The sequence below is a fragment of the Lutra lutra genome, chromosome 5 (genome assembly GCF_902655055.1).
Source record: "Lutra lutra chromosome 5, mLutLut1.2, whole genome shotgun sequence".
In the NCBI taxonomy this organism is placed as follows: Eukaryota; Metazoa; Chordata; class Mammalia; order Carnivora; family Mustelidae; genus Lutra; species Lutra lutra.
This window is the reverse complement of record NC_062282.1, coordinates 30,191,190-30,215,363: the sequence shown is the minus strand read 5'-3', so window position 1 is coordinate 30,215,363 and position 24,174 is coordinate 30,191,190. Positions and strand designations below refer to the sequence as shown.

Below are 24,174 nucleotides of genomic sequence, written 5' to 3'. Positions count from 1 at the left end.
CTCGGGACAGGAATGGATGAATCAGTGGAACAACGCATGCAAGCATGCTGGGTTTGTTTTGTTTTTTTAATATTTTATTTATTTATTTGACAGAGTTCACAAGTAGGCAGAGAAGCAGGCAGAGAGAGAGGAGGATGCAGGCTCCCTGCTGAGCAGAGAGCCCGATGCGGGGATCCTGAGATCCTGACCTGAGCCAAAGGCAGAGGCTTTAACCCACTGAGCCACCCAGGCGCCCCCAAGCATGCTGGTGTTTTATAAATATGTAAAGAAAACTGATGGAGGTTTTTTAGAGGCAGAAGTTAACTGTGAAATGTTTTAAACTTCCCAATAACTAAACAGAAATTAAGCTCAGTGGAAGCTGAGTCTTACCTCAATGACAACTCTGGCAAGCAGAATTCTGTCAGTTTTCAAGGTTTAGGGAACAATGGTACAATTCATCACTTTCTGAGGGCGTAACTTTCACTTCTGCCCACAATCCCTGAATCCTCACAAACACGCGCCCTTTGGGGCACTCCTTTCTGGATCCTACATGGTGATCAGCTTCTGCTGTCCTCCAAATGCTTGGCAGAGGGGCAAACTTCCCCAGCTCAGCCGAAATTCCGACTGAAGTGTGGGCCCATGGGAAATAGTGGGTCAGAGAAGGGGCAGCGTCGATCAGCCCGTCAGCATTACATTATGAATTCCCGTGTTGGTGAAAAAAGCAGCTGCCATTGCACCGTAAGGGCCACGACTTATGTTCTATTTAAAAACTAAAACCAGGGACGCCTGGGTGGCTCAGTGGGTTAAGCAGCTGCCTTCGGCTCAGGTCATGATCCCAGCGTCCTGGGATCGAGTCCCACATCGGGCTCCTTGCTCGGCGGGGAGCCTGCTTCTCCCTCTGCCTCTGCCTGCCACTCTGTCTGCCTGTGCTCGCTCTCGCTTCTCTCTCTATGACAAATAAATAAATAAAAATAAAAACTAAAACCAAAACAAAAGATGACTAGGAGGCAAACTTCATTCTCAAGGCTGAGGAGAGAAGAATTTACATACCGCATCCGTGATGTCTATTTCGTATACCCTTTGGAAAGTCCTGCGCTCAAAGAAAACAAGCTTGCCGCTGCCACATCCCCTTTGAACAGATGTCCCGGTGACTACGAGTTTGTCATCTGGACTGAAACAGCAGTCCGTCCTACAGACAAAAACAGTCTATTAGCATAAGCTTAGGACCCTACAGCAATGAGTTAAATAAAACATAAACACCACCACTGTAATCTTATTGAGGGCTCAACGTAAGTCAAGCACGTATATTAGTTCACTTAATCTTCACAATAATCCTATGAGGTAGATATTACTATCCCCATTTTACTGATGAGGAAATTGAGGCAGAGAGAGATTAAAGAAACCTTGCCCTTGCCCAAGATCACAAAAGTAAGTGGTGCAGCTGGGATGTGAACTCAGGCAGTCTGATTCCAGAATCTGTGCTTTTTTAACTTCTACACACCCTATTTTTTAATGTAAAGGAAGTGTGGGAAAAAGTCAAGATAGGCCTTGACGGAGATAGAGACAAACAGACATTGTATGACTAATGTCTAAGAAGTGATAATTTTGTCCAGTTTCGGAATTATTTTTACCACCACTAGCCACCATCCCCAAATAATTTGAGTTTTGTCAAGTCAAGGACCATGAAATGAGGAGCAGGTTGAACTGCTGGAACCTTATTGATGGCTATGATTCAAGAGCCCTTGTTATTAGAGATCTGGCCACCTGATTGTGAATAATCTAAGACATGATCCAAAGAAGTTATGTAGTTAGTATAGCTTACAGCAGGCATAATAGCTCAAAAAATTCTCATCAGCTATAAATTCATGTTTGTTTGTCCATCTGTTTGTTTTAGCAGATAACTGCCATGGGCAACGGACCACACTAGAATTAATGCTCTGCTATGACACAGTTTCCTCCGTTTGACGCTTCCATCCCCTTCACGCTCTCCCTGTCGGTCATTATTTAACACAGATGTGAGATTTTATTTCTAAAAAGTAGAAAGTTTTATTTAGGCACCAATTGTAGGACTTAAAAGTTCAAATCCCACCTCAATTGCCTTAGAAAAACCTTTAAGTGCTTCCATTGTCAACTTAACAGAATGGAGGTAATGGTGTTCAGCTACCTAGAGCAAGGTACTCTGACCAAGTGAAGTATACTGAATTACTGACTAGGATGATGGTAAGAAAAAATTGAGAGAATGACACGTAATAATGCTTTGATGGAATGGGGCTCAAATTTTAAAAGACAACAAATATGTAGGCCTACCCTCTCATTTATACATATTAAAAGAACAATTCAATCTTTTAAAATATTTTTACTATCCCAGGTATACACACAGAGAGACACATGAATGTATATCATTTCAACTTCAAAAAAGTTTTATGGTCTGAAGAATGTGCAAATGAAAGGAAAAACAAAATGCATCTTTCAAAAAACAGTTTTCAAGTACTCTTCTTGTCCCTTTTTAAGACATATGACATAAATTAAAGTGACAAAATTTTTTCTCTATTCTCTTATGTTTATCAGTTATTTAAAATATGCTACTTACATTGGGAACATGGTAGGAAGACCCGAGGCTGAAAAAAGTGGCTTATTAAATTGTCGGATGTCCCATAATTTCAGTGTATCATCACCTGATAGAGGAATGGAAAAGGAAAAAAAAAGTGAATTGTGCAAAAAAATTAGTTCCAAGTTTAGAGTTTGCTAAACTTAGTGTATAACTATAGGAAGGAAAGAAGGAAGGAAGGGGAAAGGAAGGTGCACATAAGTGCATTTTACTGTTTTAACTGGGGAGTTTGAAAGTAGTGGATGTGAGAACAGTAGAAAGATTTATGATAATGAACCGGCCTCCTAGAAATAAATTTTCAAACTGATGCAGCATCTGTGGGTTAGAAGAGCCCTGGAGACTCTGCTCTAAGGAGTGATTTTACAGCAGCTGGCAGTTCCCCTATGGTATAGTTAAACATAACCTGACTTCTTAAGAAGATATTAATTTAACAACCATCAGGACTGAAAACAGTTCAGTTCACAATAGATTCCTTCTCCCACTGGGGTGTAGATGAAGCTATCCATTAACATGAATAAGAGTGAGCCCCGGGATTCCCTTCCCTCCAGTATGACTCCAACGTGGCTATCATTCTTCGCTTTGCTGGGGAGTACAGCTTTTCCAAAAGCTCTTTAAAGTGTAATGAATATTCTTCTAAGAATCACTTTTTTTATATTTCTAAAGGGCTACTAACTAATATTCCTGGCCATAATGAAAGCCAAAACTCATATAAGTGATGTCTTTGCTGTTCTTTTCTCCCCGGTGTCCACAGCTGAGACCTGCCTCAACCCCTTGGGTCCAATAAAGAATCAGTATCAGGTGCAAGTGAGGTGAGTGGAGATTTCAATAAAAATCTCCATTCTCTCCCAAGTGACCCTTCTTCTGAAACCCAACTTTTGGCAGGTGCACTAATCCACAACTGGCTGGACTGGGGACCTGCTTAAAATGGAAGGACTCTGTAAGACTCACTTTTTTTTTTTTTGCTTTTGGTCTTAAAAAAAGATTACCTATCCTCATAATTCTCAAATAATAAGAAAACATTAATCTGCATTAAACAGTTTAGCTAACCTGACAGGTTCTGGTGCTAGCTGGAATACCTTGCAATACCTGGGGACTCTGATGACTAGAATTCCATCTGCCATATTCTATATGTCCAGGAAGAAAAATGATAGAATAGAGCATACATGTTGTGTTGGAGACATGTTACCCAACAGCTATTATAGGATGGAAGGGGAAGGCAAGAATTATCACCAAAATGGCTTTGACTGAAATGAGTTTAGTCGTATATTTCTAGTAATTATCAACTAGTTTGGGGCTGGCCTGTTTTAGAATCCTCTGAGAGGAATTTTCAAACAATGCTTCCCTCTTATTCTTCTCTCGTCCCCTCACTCCACGTTGGAGATTTGGGTACACTATTCTAAAGCTGCAAGGGTAACTGTGAATTTTTTTTTTTCTTAAAGATTTTATTTATTTATTTATTTGACAGGCAGAGATCACAAGTAGGCAGAGAGGCTGGCAGAGAGAGAGGAGGAAGCAGGCTCCCTGCTGAGCAGAGAGCCTGATTCAGGGCTCAATACCAGGACCCCGGGATCATGACCTGAGCCAAAGGCAGAGTCTTTAACCCACTGATCCACCCAGGCACCCCAACGTGAGAGTTTCTAAGTGAAACATTTATCATTTGAAAAACTTTCTGACGATTCAGGTACACACTCTTGAGGTAAGAACCATTATTTGTAAGTAAAGAGTATATACAGTCTTAATTAAGAGTCCTCTCAGGACTCAAATAGGTTAGAACCGATAGACCAAAATACACACTTTATACAGACCCCCCCCTTTTCCATATAGACCATAAATAGAAAATACATGTGCTTTGATGTTTTACAATTATGTAAGTGACGGTAGTTTGGATATAACAGACAAGGCTTCCTCAGAAGAAAGAGAATCTGATGCAATTCCCAAGGTACACAGACATGGAATGGCTGACTTGAGCGAAAGCCAGGCCAAATCTCTCCATCTCCTTCTCACTCCCACTACCCTCTACACCAGAGCACATTCTTTCAGGAAAGGAACTCTTCTATGATGTTCACAGTTTAGACCCAGCACCTAGCACAATGCTTGCTCAGAGTAGTTGCTCAACATAGAGCAGTTGAGTGAGTGAATGACTGACCAAATGTAGTGTTGCTAGATTAACATGGCCTACAGAATAAAGACTAAATCCTTTATGTGATACTTAAAGCCATCTGTAATGGCTCCTACTCTACTGTTTCTTTTCCCTCCCCACAAACGGGCCTACAGGAAGATCCTCAGTCATGTCCCATACTTCCCATAATGGGAATATAAAAAATCTGAATAAAAATTACAAATGAACGTATCGTTTTTTTTTTTAAAGATTTTATTTATTTATTTGACATAGAGAGATCACAAGTAGACAGAGAGGCAGGCAGAGAGAGAGAGAGGAGGAAGCAGGCCCCTTGCCGAGCAGAGAGCCCGATGCAGGGCTCGATCCCAGGACCCTGAGATCATGACCTGAGCTGAAGGCAGAGTCTTTAACCCACTGAGCCACCCAGGCGCCCCGAACGTATCGTTTTTTAAATAAAAAATATGATTGTAGGGTTGCCTGGCTGGCTCAGTCAGCTCATAAGCTGCCCTCTCTATTCTCTTGTATCAACACTTGGTTCATTGATGTGAGAAAGATTCAGCAAGAAAAAAAACCATATTCAACCATATGAATGTGGGTAAATAGAGAACTATGAAGTTATTTAAAAACTAACATCAAAGTACACAATTTTTTTTTAACTGAATTGAGGTACAGTGTTCAAACTGGAAAAAAAAATTGTGAGCCAACAGAAGACTCTAAATTATAAAACAATATAGGAAGAATACAGAACATCATCTACAAAATTTCGTTAAATTAGAGGCAAAGGTCATCCTTGGAGGCTCAAACTCTGATGGAATTTAAAGCTAAAATAAAACTTTAGGCAAAAAGTATATATTTTCTAAATTTTACTCGATATCTTTTAAGAAAACAATATTGCCAAGTTAGAAATGCATTTTAATGAAAAAAAAAAAAAAGACTGGCAAAAGTACATTAACAAAAGGACAGATAGCTTTACTGTTAGGATATTAAAGTAACATCTGTTAATTATGATCATTTTTAAACAAAGAGACACATCCAAAAGAAAGTTTTTAACCTACCTCCACGAGAGGCAAGGACATTACCATCATAAGAAAAAGTCACACAAGAAGTGTCTGTGCCCGGGTCATGAGCCTGTTTATAGTGGAATTTGGGATGAACCTGTTTGAAAAACAAGCAAAGTGTTAATATCTCATCGGAATTCAAATGAGAACGTTTCTGTGGCAGGAGTATTTTACCTTATCATCTAGAAAACGATATACGTATAATATGAATTTTACTTGAATATAGTTTTCTTTATTCTGGAAAATAATTCAAAAGGTTTCTTAAAACATCCATTTGCTTTAATAATAAAAAAGAGATTAAGTCCCATTTTTTCAGACTGCCTTAGCAAGTTCTAAGCAACACAAGATTGGCACAGTATTTAGTTCTCAGAGCATAAAGTCATTGGGACCATTTCCTATGGTAAATACGAATAAAATAAAATTGAAAAATCTGAATAAAAATTACAAATGAACGTATCATTTTTTAAATTAAAAATATCATTGTAGGGTTGCCTGGCTGGCTGAGTCAGTAAAGCATGGGACTCACGATCTCAGCATTGTGAGTTCAAGCCTCGTTGTATTCCTAGTATATGCCAGACACCGTGCATGTGGTTGTAGGTCTTGAACTCTCTTTAACGTGCCTGCAGGATTATGTTGCTGTGGAGTGGAAGAGGGGGAGAGCCAACCCTGACACAATGCTAATCGTACCCTACACACTGTACCCTTTACTATCTCGTCTACTCAATTCTCTCAGTCACTCTACAAGTTAGGTTCTACTATTATCATCTGCGTTTTACAGATTAGGAAACAGAACCGCAAAGACTTACGTACCTGAGGTAAGGTCACATAGCTCATGTGGTACAGCTCAGTGTTTGAACTGAAAGGCCGCTCTTACACTCTACATGATACTCCTTCTCTGTTCATGTATGTTAGTAGTCTTTTTACTTCCAGTGTTACTTCTTCACAGTTAATGACTTACAAAGGTAACTCTACTAATCTTGTCACTCAGTAATGATTCAGTAACCATCACAGGCAAAAACTAGGGGGTCGATTATCTTAGCTCCACCAGGCTAGGTAATTCCAGTGACTGGACAAGGGACACGGCTGGTGACACAGCATGGAGGTCTCTCCTGGGAGCCACAGGGATAGGAATAAAAGTGACTCCATCTCTTTCAGTCTTACATCAACCCTAACAAGAATGAGTCACAAAATGGAGCTCATGTCCATTAGCCTCACATCAATACCCCCGACCCCCCGTCTGTGAGCTTCTACCTAAAAGTTTCCAGTAATGAGGAGCACCTCATTATCTCACAAAAGCAGGCTGGGTTTTGTTTTTGTTTTTGTTTTTAATAATTTGTATATCTTGAGTTTAATTTGTCCTCTCTCTTCCTCTGATAGTCTTAGAAATTTGTATTAAACATGTTGCTCATGCTTCCACCTTTCATGGGTACAAATAATTAAATGATTCAACTTCTCTTTTAATTGGGCATCAACTGTACGAAAGACACAAGGTTAAACAGGGAAACACAAATGTGCCAAGATAAACACAGCTTTTCTCCTTAGAGAGTTGACAGTCCCCTGAAGGAATACGTACGGGTAAGCGTAAGTGACAAGTGGTATGATGGGGACATGAGGAGTAATAAGTGAGCACTGAAGAGAGATGCCTAATCCAAACCTGAGAACTGCGGGAGGGGGGCAGAAAGAAATCCTGAGACCCAGTGGATGAAAGCACGAGTTAGCAGATGACTGAGGAGGACGCAGAGGTAACAATGAATATTCCAGTCACAGGGTACTGTGTTGTAGTAGGAAGAATTCCGACCCCCATGACCTCCATTTCCTGGTGTCATGTCACTCTACATGGCAAAGGGGACGCTGCAGGTATAACTAAGGTTACTAACTAGTTAACCTTCAAAGAAGGAGATCATCCTGGATTACCCAGGTGGGCTGAAGTAGTCACATGAGACGGGGAAAGCAGAACTTTCTCCCGGCTGAGGACAGAAGAAAAAGCTGCAGAGACATGACAGAGAGTAAATAAGAGACTGGAAGTGTTGGACATGCCACTGTTGATTCTAAAGATATGTCAGGGACATGGGGATCTGAATGTTGCCAGTAACCAGTGCGTCTGAAGGAGGACCCTGAGCCCCTGAGGAGAGCCACCGCCTTGGCCAACAGTTTGATTTTAGCTTGATGAGACCCTAAGAAGAGAACTCACCACACCATGCCAGACATCTTACCTACAGAAACTGTGAAATAATAAATTGGGTGATTTTTTTTTAAGGCACTAAACAGTGTAATTTGTTAAGCAATGGAAAGCTAACGTGCATAAAGGTAAAGGAGCTAGCTGCGTTCAAAGAACTAAAAGAAGCTAACCACGACTGGAGGGGAAGGAGAGGTGGGGGGATGGTGTGAGCAGGGCCTCGATCACAGCAAGCTTTATAGGCCATGTTAAGGGCTTAGATTTTATCCTGAAGGCAAAAGGGAGCTGCTTAATGGTGATTACTCAGAGGAGAACGTGACTAGGTTTGCTTATTTTTAAAAAGATCATTCTGGGGGCGCCTGGGTGGCTCAGTGGGTTGAGCCGCTGCCTTCAGCTCAGGTCATGATCTCAGAGTCCTGGGATCGAGCCCCGCATCGGGCTCTCTGCTCAGCAGGGAGCCTGCTTCCTCCTCTCTCTCTGCCTGCCTCTCTGCCTGCTTGTGATCTCTCTGTCAAATAAATAAATAAAATCTTTAAAAAAAAAAAAAAAAAAGATCATTCTGGGCACATGCGGAGAATAGTCTGGGAGTATTTTGATCCTCAGAGAAATGAAACTCTGCTACCAAACTCAATTAGGAAAATCTGCCACTTGGCCATGTTTTATCAAGTTATCAACGACTAAATTCTAAATAGAACTTCTGGGGGTGCCTGGGTGGCTCAGTTGTTAAGTGTCTGCCTTCAGCTTAGGTCATGATCCCAGGGTCCTGAGATCAAGCCCTGCATCGGGCTCCCTGCTCAGCAGTAAGCCCGCTTCTCCCTCTCCCACTACCCCTGCTTGTGTTCCCTCTCTCACTGTGTCTCTCTCTGTCAAATAAATAAATAAAAACTTAAAAAATAAAAAAATAAATAGAACTTCTGAAAGATACCGTATTGGTAGCAGCTTACCAAAAAGTCTATACTTACATTTGGCCTCAGTGAAATTAACTTAGTTTTTTGTTTATTTGTTTTAAATGTTTTGCTTATTTTTAATGCTCCTTAATATATATACACATATACATAGAAGGAAGACCAGTCATTTCAGAACCGGTAAAGCAGTGCAGGATAGTAAAACTGGGCCAGGACCAGGAGACAGAAAATCTAGACTTCATTCAATAAAAAATAGCAGTGCGGCTGGGGACAAATTAGTCTCTCCAGATCACTAGTCTGCCCGCTATAAAATAAATGGATTGCACCAGATGACTTCTAGGGTCACTGACAGCTCTGTGATTCTTAAGGAAAAAACAAAAACTAGTATATATAGTATTTTATACTTCAACAAACTGATCAGTATGTACTTATTAATAGGACAAAACAGATTTTGAATGCCAACATTTGAACACATAAATGTACACATACACATAGATGTGTGTATGTAAACATATAGCAGTAAAGTGGGATAAAAAACCTTAAAAGGTATAGAATCCAAAGGAACCATATCATTTAATCTTCAGCGTGAGCCCCATGGCAAGCAGGTTTCTCCCTGTGATTGTCTAATTCTCATCCTTGTTGCTCAGAGAAGGGTGAGATGAGCCTGCGAATCTGCTGTTCCCTAGGTGGGTCTTGCTTCCACTTTTCACTGCCCTGAGAGGGGCTCTAGGGTTTAAAGGCATACAGCCACCTGGTACTCAAGCAAAGAGAAAGCACTGTTTCAGAACTTAAGATTCTACTGGATCTAACTGGCAAGTTGGAACCTGTAATACAGGAACTGATGGAAATAAGCAATTGTGACAATAGGTCATTTTGCCTTAATCTAATAAGAAAGAACTTTACCAAATATTCATCTGCCCCACTTTTATGTCTCCTCTTTTAGGTACTACTTTATTTAAAGGGTCACTATATTGGAGGTTGGGTGTTTTGAAATTTTTACAATTCACTATTTATAGGGCAAAATGTGTGAATATACACCACAAAACAACTCCCCCCCATCTTTCTGACTCCCGTGGTTCCTGCTGCCATAGTAATTCACATGTCAGTGCAACAGTCTTTTAGAGCAACAAACGGCCGCATATTAAAAATTAAGATTTCAAGAGATTGCACTCAAAATAATCTAAGTCATTTCCTCTTTTAAAAGGACCCAATAAAATAAAAAAGCAAAATGTCCTCACTTCCGATGAACAGTTCACAGATTTCATGTCAAAAGTGCTCTCCAATTATTAACTTCACTTTAACCAATAACAAAAGTTTATTCTAATGAAATAAAATGAGAGCCAGAGGTGATCTTAAACTTGCATAAAATAGATGACAAACACACTTATGCTCTGGAAACAGCGTCAACCCGACTAAAAACACTTCTGGCATAACTTGGGAAATCTAAAACCGTGACTTCTCCTTTAACTGATTTTATGATCATCCCAAGCGAAGAACATCGTTCTTCAGGGAAGCTGAGATTATTAACTCCTTTATATAGGTTTCCTATTCTTAGGAGGGCCTTCGGTTATGATTTGGAGAGTATCAAGTCTCAGATTCATAGTGATGGAAAACACAAGCACAAATGCTGGCATTTTAAGGGCCCTCTCCTGAGATAGTACCATACAAACTCCAATTGGTAAAACTGTCCCTCGATCCTTTCTTAGCAGATGGCCAGGAGCCTCTGACAGCACAGAACATGTTACCTCACAAGCAAGATCAGTCCATTTCTGGGTGGCTCTAACTGGGAACACTTTTCTTAAACTGGGTCCAAGACTCCTTCCTAGAATTCCAATATCTACGTATGACTCCTGGTCCCATCTTCCGTGGCTGTGCTGACTAATTCCAGCTTTTCTTCTCCAACACAGTCTGCCAAATTCTCATAGAAAAATATGATGTCTTCCACAAAGTCTTAAATATACCATTCCCCAAATCCTAAACATAATCCAAACATTCTGAGGTGTAACCGATGGTCAGTGAGTTGACACCCCCGGGCTGCCTAGATCCCAGTATCTTTATTGTTCTATGTGTGTCGATCAATGCAAGAAGAATGACAGCCCTCAAAATGATCAAAGTATGTTTTGTAACTAATAGAGACAGTGGAATAAACTATTTTAAATGAGGGAATTTAAATGAATTGCTGGGCTGAAAATAGAGGAAAATTTAACAGAAAGAATACTGGTCCTACAGCCAAGCTGATTTCACCTAAATTTTCAGCCTGTTACATTTTAGTTTGACCCTGGCCAAACGGATTAATCTTTCTGTTTCTCAGTTTGTTAATTTTTAAAATAACATACTGTACCCATCTTCCCACCCCTCCCCTTCTCCTCAACTCCCAAAGACACGGAGTTACGTTTGACTTTCTAATCCCTGTCTTAGGTCAATACCACACATTCATTAACTCTGTAGTAGGAACCTCTTTTCAGAAAGTTGCTGGCACGCAGCTGTGCTACCAGAATACAAATCCCAAGAGCAAGATGAAGCAAATGGAGGGCTCCCTAACCGATGAAGGGTACTAACATTTGTCCTCTCAAATCTGTTTCTAGGACCCCCTCAATAGATAAAAAATTTCTTTCTCCTTGGGAACCTAGTTTCAATAACCAAGCAACTCTACATGTGCAATCACACGTTAGAGTTACCTATTACACCAGGATAAAAATATGCCAGGATTTTTTTAAATGGCAAGAGTAAGAACAGAATAAATACTGGTCTAGACTGAACATAATTCACTCCTGTCTCTCTGATTCTGTAGTAAGGAGAATGAAGAGAATACGTACAAAACAACAGAAACTGTCATATGAGCATGATTTGCCATTCCCTACTGCCATGAAGCCTTCATTTTAGTGAGGAGAAAGGGACAGTAATGCCTCTCCAACTGATGCTGTGTTATTCAGATTAATACAGTGTGTGAAAATATGACATCATGATAAAAAGCACAGATGATGCAGCCAGACTGACGAGCTCAAATCCAGGCTTCACCACTTACCATCTGAATGATCTTGGGTAAACTAATTTCCCTATGCCCCCCTCTGCCATCTATTAAATGAGAATAATAATAATATCCACGTCAGCTGTTGGGAAAATTTAATGAATTGAGCACGGCACAAGTCTTTGCAATACAACTTTGCTGTTCTTTTCATCAAGATGTGCTGTTTTCTTCTCAAACCCTGGGTTCTGGGTATGGACATGTGACTTGCTTGGGCATACAGGTCATGCAGCCGTGAAAATGTGCCTGTCACATCTCCCAGGGTAAAAACCATAACTGACTGCCATGCCCCCTGCCTCTGTGACTCAGCCAGGCTTTCCAAGGACCGCTCCCAGCCAATCTGCATGAAACTTTCTTGACATTGTGCTACAGTCTAAGAGTTTTTCTGCATGGCCCTCTTTTTTCTTTTCTTTTACTATAACAGTTTTATTGAGATATAATTCACATACCATGGAATTTGTCTACCTAAAGTATGCAGTTCACTGATTTTAGTATTTCCAGAGAGTTGGGCAGCCATAATTTAAGTACGTTTCCATCACCCCCAGAAAGAAACCCTATACACATTAGCAATCACTGCCCATTTCCCTCCGAACCCCTCAGCCCCAAGCAACTGCTACTGTAGTTTGTCTCTGTGTATTTGTCTATCTGCACATTTCATCTAAATGAAATGACACAATGAGCTATCTTTTGTGACTGGCTTCTTTCATCTATGTTTCTCAGGTTCATCCACAGTGTAGATATTATCAGTAGTTCACTTCTTTTTATTACCAAATAAAATATTCCATTGTATAAATGTATCACATTCTATTTATTCACTCATCCGCAGATGAACATTTAATGCTTCTTTCTTTCCTTTCACAGAGGTGTGACCCGCATCATGCTCTCTTTCCAGACTTCACAGACTCCCTACCCATTACCCCCTTCAGGCCTGTCCCCAGTAAATCTCACATGTTTAATCCTGATCTTGGTGTCTGTTTTCAGAGGACCCAGACTAACACAAGTGCTGCTATGAGGGATCCAACAACATCAGGGTGAGATAGGAATGTGGGACTGGCTCATTCATCTCCTGACAGATAGAGAAAACATTGTTCTAAGTGGACTATGAGGTGCAGATACACCCTAGTGCTTGGTACTAGTTCAAGTGCTACAGATTTCACTGGACGTGACCTGGGAACACATCCTGGTATAGGGGAATGTCCTTGTGGGTACAATGTTTTAGGCATTTAAAAGACACGGGAGGCACAACTGCCTACAGAAATAATGGTGTTGGCTGGCTACAGCTAAGTTGTACTGATACCCTACAGAGGGATAATGAGAAATTGAGGGCCATTAACATTAGAGACGATGTGGGAGAACCAGAGGGCTGACTTCAGTACTTCTTGAAGAGGCCCTCATCTCCTGCAGTGGAATAACGGACAGAGCTGAGCAATAGACAAAAGTGATCAGGTAGTTAGATTTATAGAGCTCTGGGGACATTTAAATGCTCAACCAAGGCAGGTCTGGTGTTCTAAGGTCAGGGTTCTAGCTGGGAAAACCTAAGACCCTGAAACATAAGGATAGGATATCTGGATGGATGTCCTTAGAACGCTGGATCTGCAGATGCCCTTGGAACACTCACAGCTTAGAGTGGTGGCCACTCTTGCCCTAGGAAGAGCTAGAACTTTGTTTGTGTTGGAAAATCCTACAACCGCCCCTCCCGCATGAGGACCTTCCCCTACCTCCTCCTCTCCTGGCTTCTAGACTAATAACTAGGGTTGAATCCCAGGATGACTCAGCTGGGGCAGGGTGGGAGGTGTGGGGGGCTGTTGCAGTGGCTGAGAGGAGAAAAGAGATTACACACCAAGAGAATGCAAGAATTAGCTAGCAGCTACTGGGACAAATTAGCTAGCAGCTTCTGGAAGGAGCCATGACGTGTCTTGAGTTTAAAGTGTGATGATGTTTAATCAATGGGGCTTTGATGTAAGACTAGATAAGCAGGATTCCTTGATTTTGGCATGGGGAGGCGAGGATTTTTGGAAAAGGAACCCAGGATATGGGGCAAACAAGCTGCTAGGGGCCTAGAAGCTGTTGGAGGCCTAGAAAAGTGATGGCCAATGTTGAGTAAAATAAAAACACCCTGATTGTCCCAGCAGAGGAAATAAAAAGGCCTAGGGAAATGGGCATACTGGAATGGATATATTATGTCAGGCCGGAGAAAACAGATTATTATTTTTTATGGGAGAGCCCAGAAGAACCACCATTTATAGGGGACATCAGCAAGCACAGGGGAGAGAGCCAGCATCACTGAGAAGTTCAATGGCAGCTCTCCTCTGTAGCCCAGGGCTAATGTCACAGAGCTAGACCATTAAAATTAACAGGGATGATGAGGCCCAAATTAATATCAGCCAGGTGGTAGTACTTAATTACTAGAAGTCAAAAGGTTGCAATTACTATAACATAAAGCATAATGACTGGCAAAGTCAGAGAGGCAGGCAAGGGGGCTTGATGTGCAGGGAGTTATGGAGAAGGTTGACAGAACACAGCATTCCTAGGGACAGAAGGGATGGGCAGACAACAAAGGTAATGCTTCATCTCTACCATCAAAAAGAGAGATGAATGGAGGAGGAGGAGGCTGAAGGTGGTCACCTCAATAAAAAGTCATGATCCCTTGTTCTAGTCCCATATCTAAGCCTATTTTCAGATCAGGAGCCCGACTACAGAGGTAGCCAGATTCCTAAGAAAAAGGACAATGCTACTCAGTGGAGCAATAATTCTCCTAGTCCTTCCACAAAGGGACTGCTGACTACAGACTTAATGGAGTAGTAGTCCCAATTGTAGCTCCTGTGATGAATGACAGGTCATAGCTAGAGGAGATTAATAAAGCCTTATGGTGATTCTGGCAAAAGGACTTCCCACTGGCCTGGCCAATGCTTTCTTAGAACCGTGCTGCTGTCTGAGATTCTTCCTACCCAACGCCAAATCCCCCCTTCCCTCCCTCTTTCTTTCATAGGAGTCGGACCTGTGTCACCATCTGGTACTCTCTAGCCTCCTCATCTGGCTCCCGCACTCACTTTTTCCCTTGTAGGAGTTTTGGCAATAGATCTCTTATACATCTAAGGCTGCCTTAGCATCTGCTTCTTGGAGAAGCCTAACCAAGGACACTAGCAAACAAGACACAAGCAGAAAACTGTAAAGGCATATACATTGGGACTTGTTCTCTTGCTGTTTTTGGAGCCCAGTCATCTTGTAAAAAAGCACGGACTAGCTTCCTGGATGATCAGAGACGTGCCCAGTCATCCCCATAGCACCAGCTGACATGTGGGTGAGGACATCCTAGACCATCCAGCTGTTAGTTAACAGTAGATGCAACAGAGAACACAGGAGAAATCAGCCCCGCCATTTCAGACCAAAAGTATTGCCCAACTGACCCACAGAACAGTGAGAAACAAGAAATGTCTGTTGTTGGAGTTACTAAGTTTTAGAGTAGTTTGTTAGGCTAGCAAAAGGTAACTAATATAACATAAAGGATGTGGACAGTACCTGACAGATAGTAAACATCACATGTGTTTGGCATTATTTTAAGTCACATGATACTACAGGAGCTTAACTTTTTAAAGAAGGCTGATTCTCTACCTCAGCATGCTACCAAATAATATCCATCATAAACCAGTCCTGAAATCCAGTATTTAAAATTTATTCAACTTTGTCATGTGTTGTACTTTACATGATCACTGTGCTCCTCTTTTGCCTTTCTGCACCTGCCTGTGAGAGCAAGAATTCTCTCTAGCAACGTTTCTTAATCCTTGCTGTGGTCGCTTGGAATCGCCCGTCTCTAGGTGGTTGTAGTCTGGTTCCAACCAGTTGCAGCCATTCTTGTATAGGATCTTGGGACCCCGAATAAGAGGATTCCAGCAGACAATATTGCAGTGAGAGAAGAGAATGCTTAGGAACAGCTCATTCTTCAAGGATTTGAAAGGGAGGACTGTGTTTAAGTTGCTTTTCCTTATTGTACTAGATAAAAGCTCTTTCCCCACATTTCCAATCCTTTCTTTCAAGAAGGTCAGCCTCAGATTCCTTCTTTCCCAGACACATCTGAACTCCAAGAACGCCAATGAGTTTTAGAACAGTATAATATGTTATACATCACATATCATGGTGCTTGTAAGAGGAACAGACTTAATAAATACAGCAAATGAAACTCAGAACTTTTGAGGATGTTTCAAGGGAATAATATATTTCATACTAAGTTGACAATTTTCCAAGTTTCTAACTTTTTTTAAGAAGATAATTATGCTCCAGCCAAGATGTTTTTTCCCTTCCCTCATTCCTTCCTTCTTTCCTGCCCTCCCTTCCTCTGAATTTAAAGCCAAAAGACAGTAATAATCTGACAAAGGTTTCTGAAAAGTCTATTCATCATCCCCCATAAAATAAAAGTGTGAAAATGAAACTTTCAGAATCCACATTTACAGTGGGAGCCACATTTACCGAGGACCTATTATACACACAACGAGATACATAAATGAAGAGACCACATGGAATGTTCTTCAAACGATTTGCAAGTTGGAAAAGGGAGAGACACACGTAGACCTCTTATTCTTCCATAAAACATTTACTGCGTCAACTATAAGCCAGGTTTAGAGGGCACAAGAATGACTAGGATCTGGCCTCTGCCTTTAATGGGGAAACTTACAAGCAAGAGAAAGACAGAGACAGAATGGGCGAGTGTGAACATTTATGAGCGGGGCTGAACTCTCTCTCCAGCAGGGTTCTCCACGCTTAGTCCAGGCTCACTGTTGGAACCACTGTGATTTCAGAAAACAGGTATGACTTAGCATTTATTTTCCAACTATGTTTGGCAAAGAGATAGCCAGCCTTCATTCATAACTGGACAATGTTGCAATTCCATGCCTGTTGGGTCATCTGAAGCCAGGTGACTGCAGTGTGTGACTACCTAGGGCTCTATCTGATGACCAGCTGGAAGCTGCAGCTGCAGGAGAAAGCTCAGCCACTGAGCTGTGTGAGTCACAGGCTGCATATGACGCCACTGCTCTGGAATCTTCTGGCTCCCCGTGTGCTTGCAACTTGAAATTCAAGGTGTTTACTTTAGTCTATAAAACAAACCCCTTTTGGCTAAGGCACAAGTTACCTTCACATTAATTTCCCTTCCTATAAACCCTAGCTGAATCAATTGGCACACCAGTTAGGCACTCTAGATTTATGCCTCTGAAAGCTGGGTGGAAAAAAATGTTAAAGCCCTACAGAAAACCCAAGCTTTTGGAATCTGCAGAAAGAATAAAATGAAACTCTGGACTTTGAGATTCCGAGTTCAATCTTCAGACATCATATAGGATCATTTAAAGATGGGGATGTTATCTGATTAGAACATTTAAATATCTGATATATTTTACTGTTCCGATTTTAAGCAAAGTGTACTTTTTACTGGGGAAAAAAAAATGAGATGATATTCTGTAGGTTTCCAAATGAGGATATCACCTAAATCACCAAGAGAAATGATTTAAGAAAAAAAGTCCTTCCAGAAACAGCCTAAAAGCAGGTTTCCCAGAAGATGTTTTGTGCAACATCACCCTCTCCAGGGGTGGGTGGGGGTGGGGGTGGGGGGCCAAAGAAGCCTGGGAAAATAGAGTTTATTTAAAAACCATGCCCTTGTCTTGAAAATTCACAATGCACATTAGTGTATTAAAAGACAGAGTCTTTTAAATAGCAGTCCTAGAATAACTCAACCTCTCTAACATTTCTGATGCTTATTTGACCATGGCACTTTTTAAATACACATAGTACTTACTAACACTGAGAGAACTAACATTCTCTGGACTTTAATTGGGGAAATAGAGTATTTAGAACAAGAGTTAGTAAACTTTTTTCTAGAAAAGGCCACACAGTAAATATTTTAGGCTTTGAGGACTACAGTTTCTGTTGTAATGATTGGTTTCTGCTGTTGTAGCATGAAAGCAGCCATAGATAATACATAAACAAATGGATGAGGCTGTGTTCCAATAAAACTTTATTTAAAGGAGAGATGGCAGGCTGGGTTTGATCCACAGTTTGCTGGCCTCTGACCTAGAGAGAATAAAAATCTCAGGAAAAGGCAACCACTGCTCCATAGACTAAAGGCTTCCTTGTGATTCAGTAAGAATTTAATCTGTAACACCAATGGTGGTGTCAATAAAAACAGGTATGTTTATTGAACATGCTGCTACTTGGTGCAGTAAAACATACACTTTCTAATTTCATCCTTAGAACAAGCCTCCTGAGATGTATGTAATCACCTCACTTCACAGACAAGAAAACTGAGGCTAGCAAGGTGACTTACTGAAAGACGTATGACTAGTATATTGTCATAACAAAAATTCAAACCCTGATTCTAACTCCAGAAAGTGTACTCTTCACTAAATCATCTCTTTTAATTTATATATTCATTTTTTTATATTTATGTATTGAAGTATATATACATATATGTATGCTATCATGTTTTACCAGGCTTCTTTTGGATTTGTACAGATTATTATAATAAGGGTCCTAAATGATTGTATCTCCTTGTACCCCCAAAAAAGGCAGTGCAGGGAGGGGGGGATGGAGAGTAGATAACATGAAATAACTTTTCTCCTTCAAAATACATAATACATTATTTAAACACTATTAAAAATTTCGGGGGGGGATTCTATTGCAAATTCCATCTAAAGCAGAAACTAGCCATCTTTAATCTAAAAGGGGGAATAAAAATTTTAACCCAGTCATTTTCACCTCCACTCTAGCCCCAGTCAATGGGATCTGGTACATGATAATGACAGCTAACATTTACTGGGAGTTTACTGTGGACTAGATACTGTCCCAAGTGCATGCTATGGATTAACCCCTTGAACCTTCCAATGGCCTTATGAGATAAATACTATTAGTATCCCCACTTTCCAGAAGGACAACACAGTAAGTAAGGGTAGTTGCCCAAGCCATATGATCACTAAGTGGGAGCCAAGATTTGAACTCAGGCACCCGGCTTCAGTGCCTACTCTCCTATCCACCACCGTACACGTACATACACACAGCTCTTCTGACTTTAGCAACAAAGGCCTAGACTTTGTGCAGCACCTTTGCTCTCTCCTCAAGAGGCCAGTCCTCCCCCTCCAACCCGTAACCACCAAAGAAATTTGCAAGTGGAAAGTGGGAAAGTAGAACTAGAGAGTGCAGCGAGGTAGGTGAGCACTATACCAGCTTCTGGAAACAAATAAAACCACTGTCACAACTAAACCCAATTCTAGGTCACTAGTTAAGCAATCCATAAGCCAAGGTTCTTTACTTGCGAAGATCACACAACGAGTCCTTAAAGTAATTTAAAACTCGGTAAATAACACAAGTTACAACTGGAAAGGAGCTAATCCCACTTACTGCTGTGAATCTCCTTAGTTGCCCTTCGGATGATGTTACCCTTCCCCTCCACCTTTACTCTTAAGTATGGGGTAAGAGGGGTGAGGATCTTAGAGCGTTTATATGACACAAGAAACACAAATGTGAACACAAGTGCAGCCTTCCATTCAGCTTTTTAATTGAAGAGGAACTTGAAAGCCACTACGCCAACACCGGAAGCACAGTGCTGTGGAATGACCTGCCTAGACAGGAGGGAAAGCCCAGCGGTCCCCCCTTTGAAGTCCAGCTGCCTGAGATTCACTGGCGGCCAACCTTCAAAGAGAGCCGATGCTTCCTTCCCTCGGCCTGGCCGCCAAGCTTCCCGGGCAGCTGGGCAGATTTAGCCACTCTCTGCCCAGCTGTCTGTGAACTCTGGCAGCCAGTTCAAGTGAGGGATAGAGAGGTGGCAGAGAAGGAAGGGTGAGGAAGAGGGAGTGGCGGGGGGAGGAGGGTGGCGAGGCCCAGTGGCGCCAGGGCAAAGAGGATGCTGGGTTTCTTTGGAACCAAGCTTATCAGTGTCAGTCAAAAGACCAAGCTTCCAGGAGAGCACAATCCAACTTGACCACAAAGCGACCAGAAAGTTTTCAAATTCCTTCAAAAGCTAAGTGACTCTCAAATGTACTCTTTTTTTTTTTTTTTAAAGATTTTATTTATTTGACAGAGATCACAAGTAGGCAGAGAGGCAGGCAGAGAGAGAGAGGAAGGGAAGCAGGCTCCCTGCTGAGCAGAGAGCCTGATGCGGGCTCGATCCCAGGACCCTGCGATCATGACCTGAGCCGAAGGCAGCGGCTTTAACCCACTGAGCCACCCAGGCGCCCCTCAAATGTACTCTTCTAAAGATCGAAAGATGGCCCAGTTGCTGCAGAAAATAGTCCAATCTCTCCGTAAGGATGTAGGGGACAAAGCTAAGATCAAGCATCAAAAATGCACAATCCTTTACTAATTTTGATTTTCCAGCAGCAGGAGTTTATGCTTCTTGGGGACTTTTGGGGTTGTTTGCTGAGTTTGTTGTGGCAACCCTTCTGTTCCCCTGGCAGCCAGTAACTAAAACCACTTATCTGTTTCTGCGCCTGTGCAGCAGATGCTCGAAGAGGACTGGCTCATTTAACGTAAACATTACCAATGTGTTGTTATATTTATCCTCCGAAACAATATGCTTGGAAGAGAGGATAGTGAGTGTTATCAACTACAGGTACAAAAGGGACACTGAACAGTTCTGTGAGTGACAACAAACTTTCAAAAGAAGTCCACCTAAGAACAAGACCTTAAATTTGGTAAAGTGGAAGGCTGTGGAAGTGACAAAATGTAGGAGAAAGGAAAGAACTCAAGAGTCATGAACAGAGGAGTCAACCATCAGACCTACATTTCAGATGGAGTTCTACGGCAGTTCCGTGGAGATAGCGAGGGAGATTGGAAGCAAGGAGAAAAATGACCATAAAATCACGAAATCTTTTCTCTAGTTTTGTACATTTTGGTCAGGAAAAGAATGAATGGATGAGCTTGTACCAGGCACCAGGGCAATATGAGGAAAAGACCTCGATATTCAGATAACTCTCTTAAGTCATTAGCTACAAATGCCTTCTCCTCCTGCTCTTTAAGTCTTTTTAAAACTATATGACACAGTAGCCAGCTTCAAGTACAGTGATATCAAAAACATACAACCCAAAACTTATTATCTAACTTTAGAAGTGTAACACTGAGTCTATAGAAGCAGGATGGGTTAATATATGTGAAAATTAATCCAATGGTTTATTCACTCATTCTACAAACATCTATGGAGTCCTTGCTGTGTACAAGACACTATGCCAGTTGTTGTAGATGAGTCACAGATTGGTAAAATGGTTCCTTACTCTCAAGGAGACCTGTCTAGAAGTAGAAGAAAACATAAAACAAATATTTGCAATTCTTTGTGTAATAAATAAGCACGGTATCCACAAACTATATAATAAGCCCAAGAATAATGGTCAACTCTGCCATCGTAGCAAAATGGTGATAGGGGGAGTAGAGGAGAGAGAAATCAGTTAAAACCTGGTGAGGATGCTTGACACCTGTCTTTGAAGGATAAGTAGGAGATCACTTAGCAGTACAAGCAAAAGTTATTCCACTACAGGACTCAGAATATAAAAGATTCTGAACTGTGAAACAGCACACTGCTTTTGGAACCACAGGTGGGACTCAAGAACAGACCAGTAGCACATCAGCCTGGAGAGCTGGAGGTCAAATCACTAGGGCCCTCAGATATCCGCCTGTGGAGTTTGAATTTGTACCCAAGGGCAATGTTGAGCCTCTGAGGACTTTAAGGAGAGAGGCGTAATATGATCATATCTGTATTTTTGAAAAGATCGTTCTGCAGAAGTGGGAAAGATAAACTAGAAAAGGGAAGACTGGGGGAAGGGAGAGAAGTTAGTTAACACCCACAGTAGTCCAGGTGAGAGCAGGTGAGGGCTTGAAGCTGGGGAATGGAAGACTATGACTGAGAACAAGTGATTGTAGTCAGCAATTTTGGCATAGTTTTGGTGAATCTGTGACTGAGCGAATATCGTCTCTTCTGGGTCGATACCTGATAGAATAAAGAAGGAAGAGTTGGAAAATATTTTTGTTAAATCAAGTAAATAAAAAGCAGAGGAGCTTGAGCATTTGAGGAGCCAATAAGGATGAAAAGGATGAAAATTCAGGAAAGGGAGCAACTGACAGAATGAAGTGTCAGGGGCAGCAGGAAGGAGCCACGATCAAGCACGCAGGCAGAAGAGTTATGAGGCACTGGAAGACAGACCTCTTCCGCGGAACTGCAAGGAAGGAGGCTGAAGACAAGCAGGTATCAACCTAGAGACATTCACCTACATCAGGCGGCAACGTCTGACAGAGGTCTAGCCCATTTTCCTTATTCTTCCACGTAGAGAAGGAGAGAGAACCGAGCAGGTGGTGGGAATTACAAGGTAGACTGGAGATCTGGCTGAGTTTGAAAATCCCCACTGAGGTGAAATGACAAGACAGAAATGGACAGGAAAAGGGAAGGGATTACCAAAGGCCGGGGGTGCCCAGAAGAAGGCTGTATCATCGATCTGGAATATACCGATCGGCAGAACTACGGGTTTGATCATACTGGACTTCGAGCCAGAGCAGAGCAGCAACGAACCATACTACCGGAGGTGCAGGATAGAAAACAGAAAATAGAGCACAGTTTAAATCTTGGTAAAACGTGTACTGCAGAAGTCAAGTGATCTTTTTTGCCTTTTCTCCGAGGATTAAACGCCACAGTTAACTGGCTTAAATATGCATTTTTGCCCCCAAAGTCAAAGTTGAGGTCCGTATAATGTAACTTTAAACTTAGCTCAATTACAGAAATAGAATGTTTTCTTTTCTTTAAATGTACACTTTGTTAGTGAAAATGCCTTCACGACAACAATAAATAAATAAGGGGCGCCTGGGTGGCTCAGTGGGTTAAGCAACTGCCTTCAGCTCAGGTCATGATCCCAGGTCCTGGGTTCAAGCCCCACATCGGGCTTTCTGCTCAGCAGGGAGCCTGCTTCCTCCTCTCTCTCTGCCTGCCTCTCTGCCTACTTGTGATTTCTCTCTGTCAAATAAATAAATAAAATCTTTTAAAAAAATAATAAAAATAAAAATAAAAATAATTATTTATTATTTAAAAATTATTATTAAAAAATAATAATAATAAATAAAAATAAAAATAATAGTATCAATATTTTGTTTATACTGAGATAGCATTAACTTATTTCAAAAAAGCAAGAGTTCCAATTTCACACACTTAAATCGTCTTAAAGCAAATATTTATTGGTTGCTTTCCAGCTCTGTTGCCACAGAGCTCATTACGCCATGCTTGTAGGAACAGAGGCAAAAACACAATCCCTGCCTTCAAGATTATACTGTAATTCATATTTAAATGTTTTAATAACATTTTTCCTTGCTAAATAGCATCTCATATTTCTTTGTTCGTTATATTTGTTAATGAGCCTAGTGTAATCTTTCAACTATCCACAAAAAAGGAATAATGACCAAGCAGTTAAATGACACAGAAATCTTAAAAAAAAAAAAAAAGTATCTTCATTAAGGTTTTTAATTAAAATAAGTCAGAATATGGAAGAAACAAATAGGAATTTATAACAATACAGGCATTCAAGAAATTAGGGACTTCTGGCTTCTCTTAGTAATAAACTAAAAGATCCCACACACCTTATTTCCACATTGTAACAATAGGCTAACAGAGGAGAAATAGACTGCCTTAAGATAACATGACAAAAGAAACTGTTTTAATTTGAAGTAAAAAAAAAAAAAAGTAACTCATTTATTAATAAGATATCATTAAGTATAAGCACAAGGATGCACTGAAACTATTTTAACCAAGATAGATAGTCTCCTCCTTTGTGCAGACTAGTATGTTTTGGGCATGAATACAAATCAATCTTTATTAAAGATACAATGTTGAGTTTAAAACAAAAAAACAAACAAAAACCTCTCCCAGTTATTTAACATTTACCTTGATCTTGGAAAACACTTACTTCTCTGTAAAAGCTCAGATTTTCTCTTAAACTCCTTTTCATCTGAGTTTTAATGGAAAAATATTGAAGTTCTGCTATTTATCAATATGTTTTGTTCTGAAAGCCTATCTATAAGTGTATTTGCTCCTAAGACCCTTCACATTATCCATAAGTGGCAGGCATAGGTGTGGTGATGAGCTTTGGCCCTGGGCTGTGGTCCAGATACTACTTTAATTTAAAGCAAAAAGCATCTACTGTTGATAAAGGATAGGAAACTCTCCTACCTCCTGGCCCATGCCCCTTCTAGGCAAAGGTCAGATGTCATAGAGAAAGATGAAAAACAGACTATGTGCTCTCACCCAAGACTCTCTAGAGAAACAATAGAATAATAATAGTCTAAGAGACATATC

The 24,174-nt window shown here is 41.0% G+C and overlaps 1 protein-coding gene across 2 annotated transcripts in view; it reads right to left on the bottom strand.

Moving 5' to 3' along the window:
- Positions 1–24,174, bottom strand: part of WDR70 (WD repeat domain 70) — a 308,541-nt gene that overhangs the window by 49,086 nt on the left and 235,281 nt on the right. For both annotated transcript variants that reach the window (XM_047730059.1, XM_047730060.1), the window contains 3 exons: positions 5,762–5,861; positions 2,570–2,654; positions 1,030–1,168 (listed from right to left, as the gene is read on the bottom strand). In XM_047730059.1, coding sequence (XP_047586015.1) covers positions 1,030–1,168; positions 2,570–2,654; positions 5,762–5,861 — 324 coding nt within the window. The remainder of the gene's footprint in view (positions 1–1,029; positions 1,169–2,569; positions 2,655–5,761; positions 5,862–24,174) is intronic.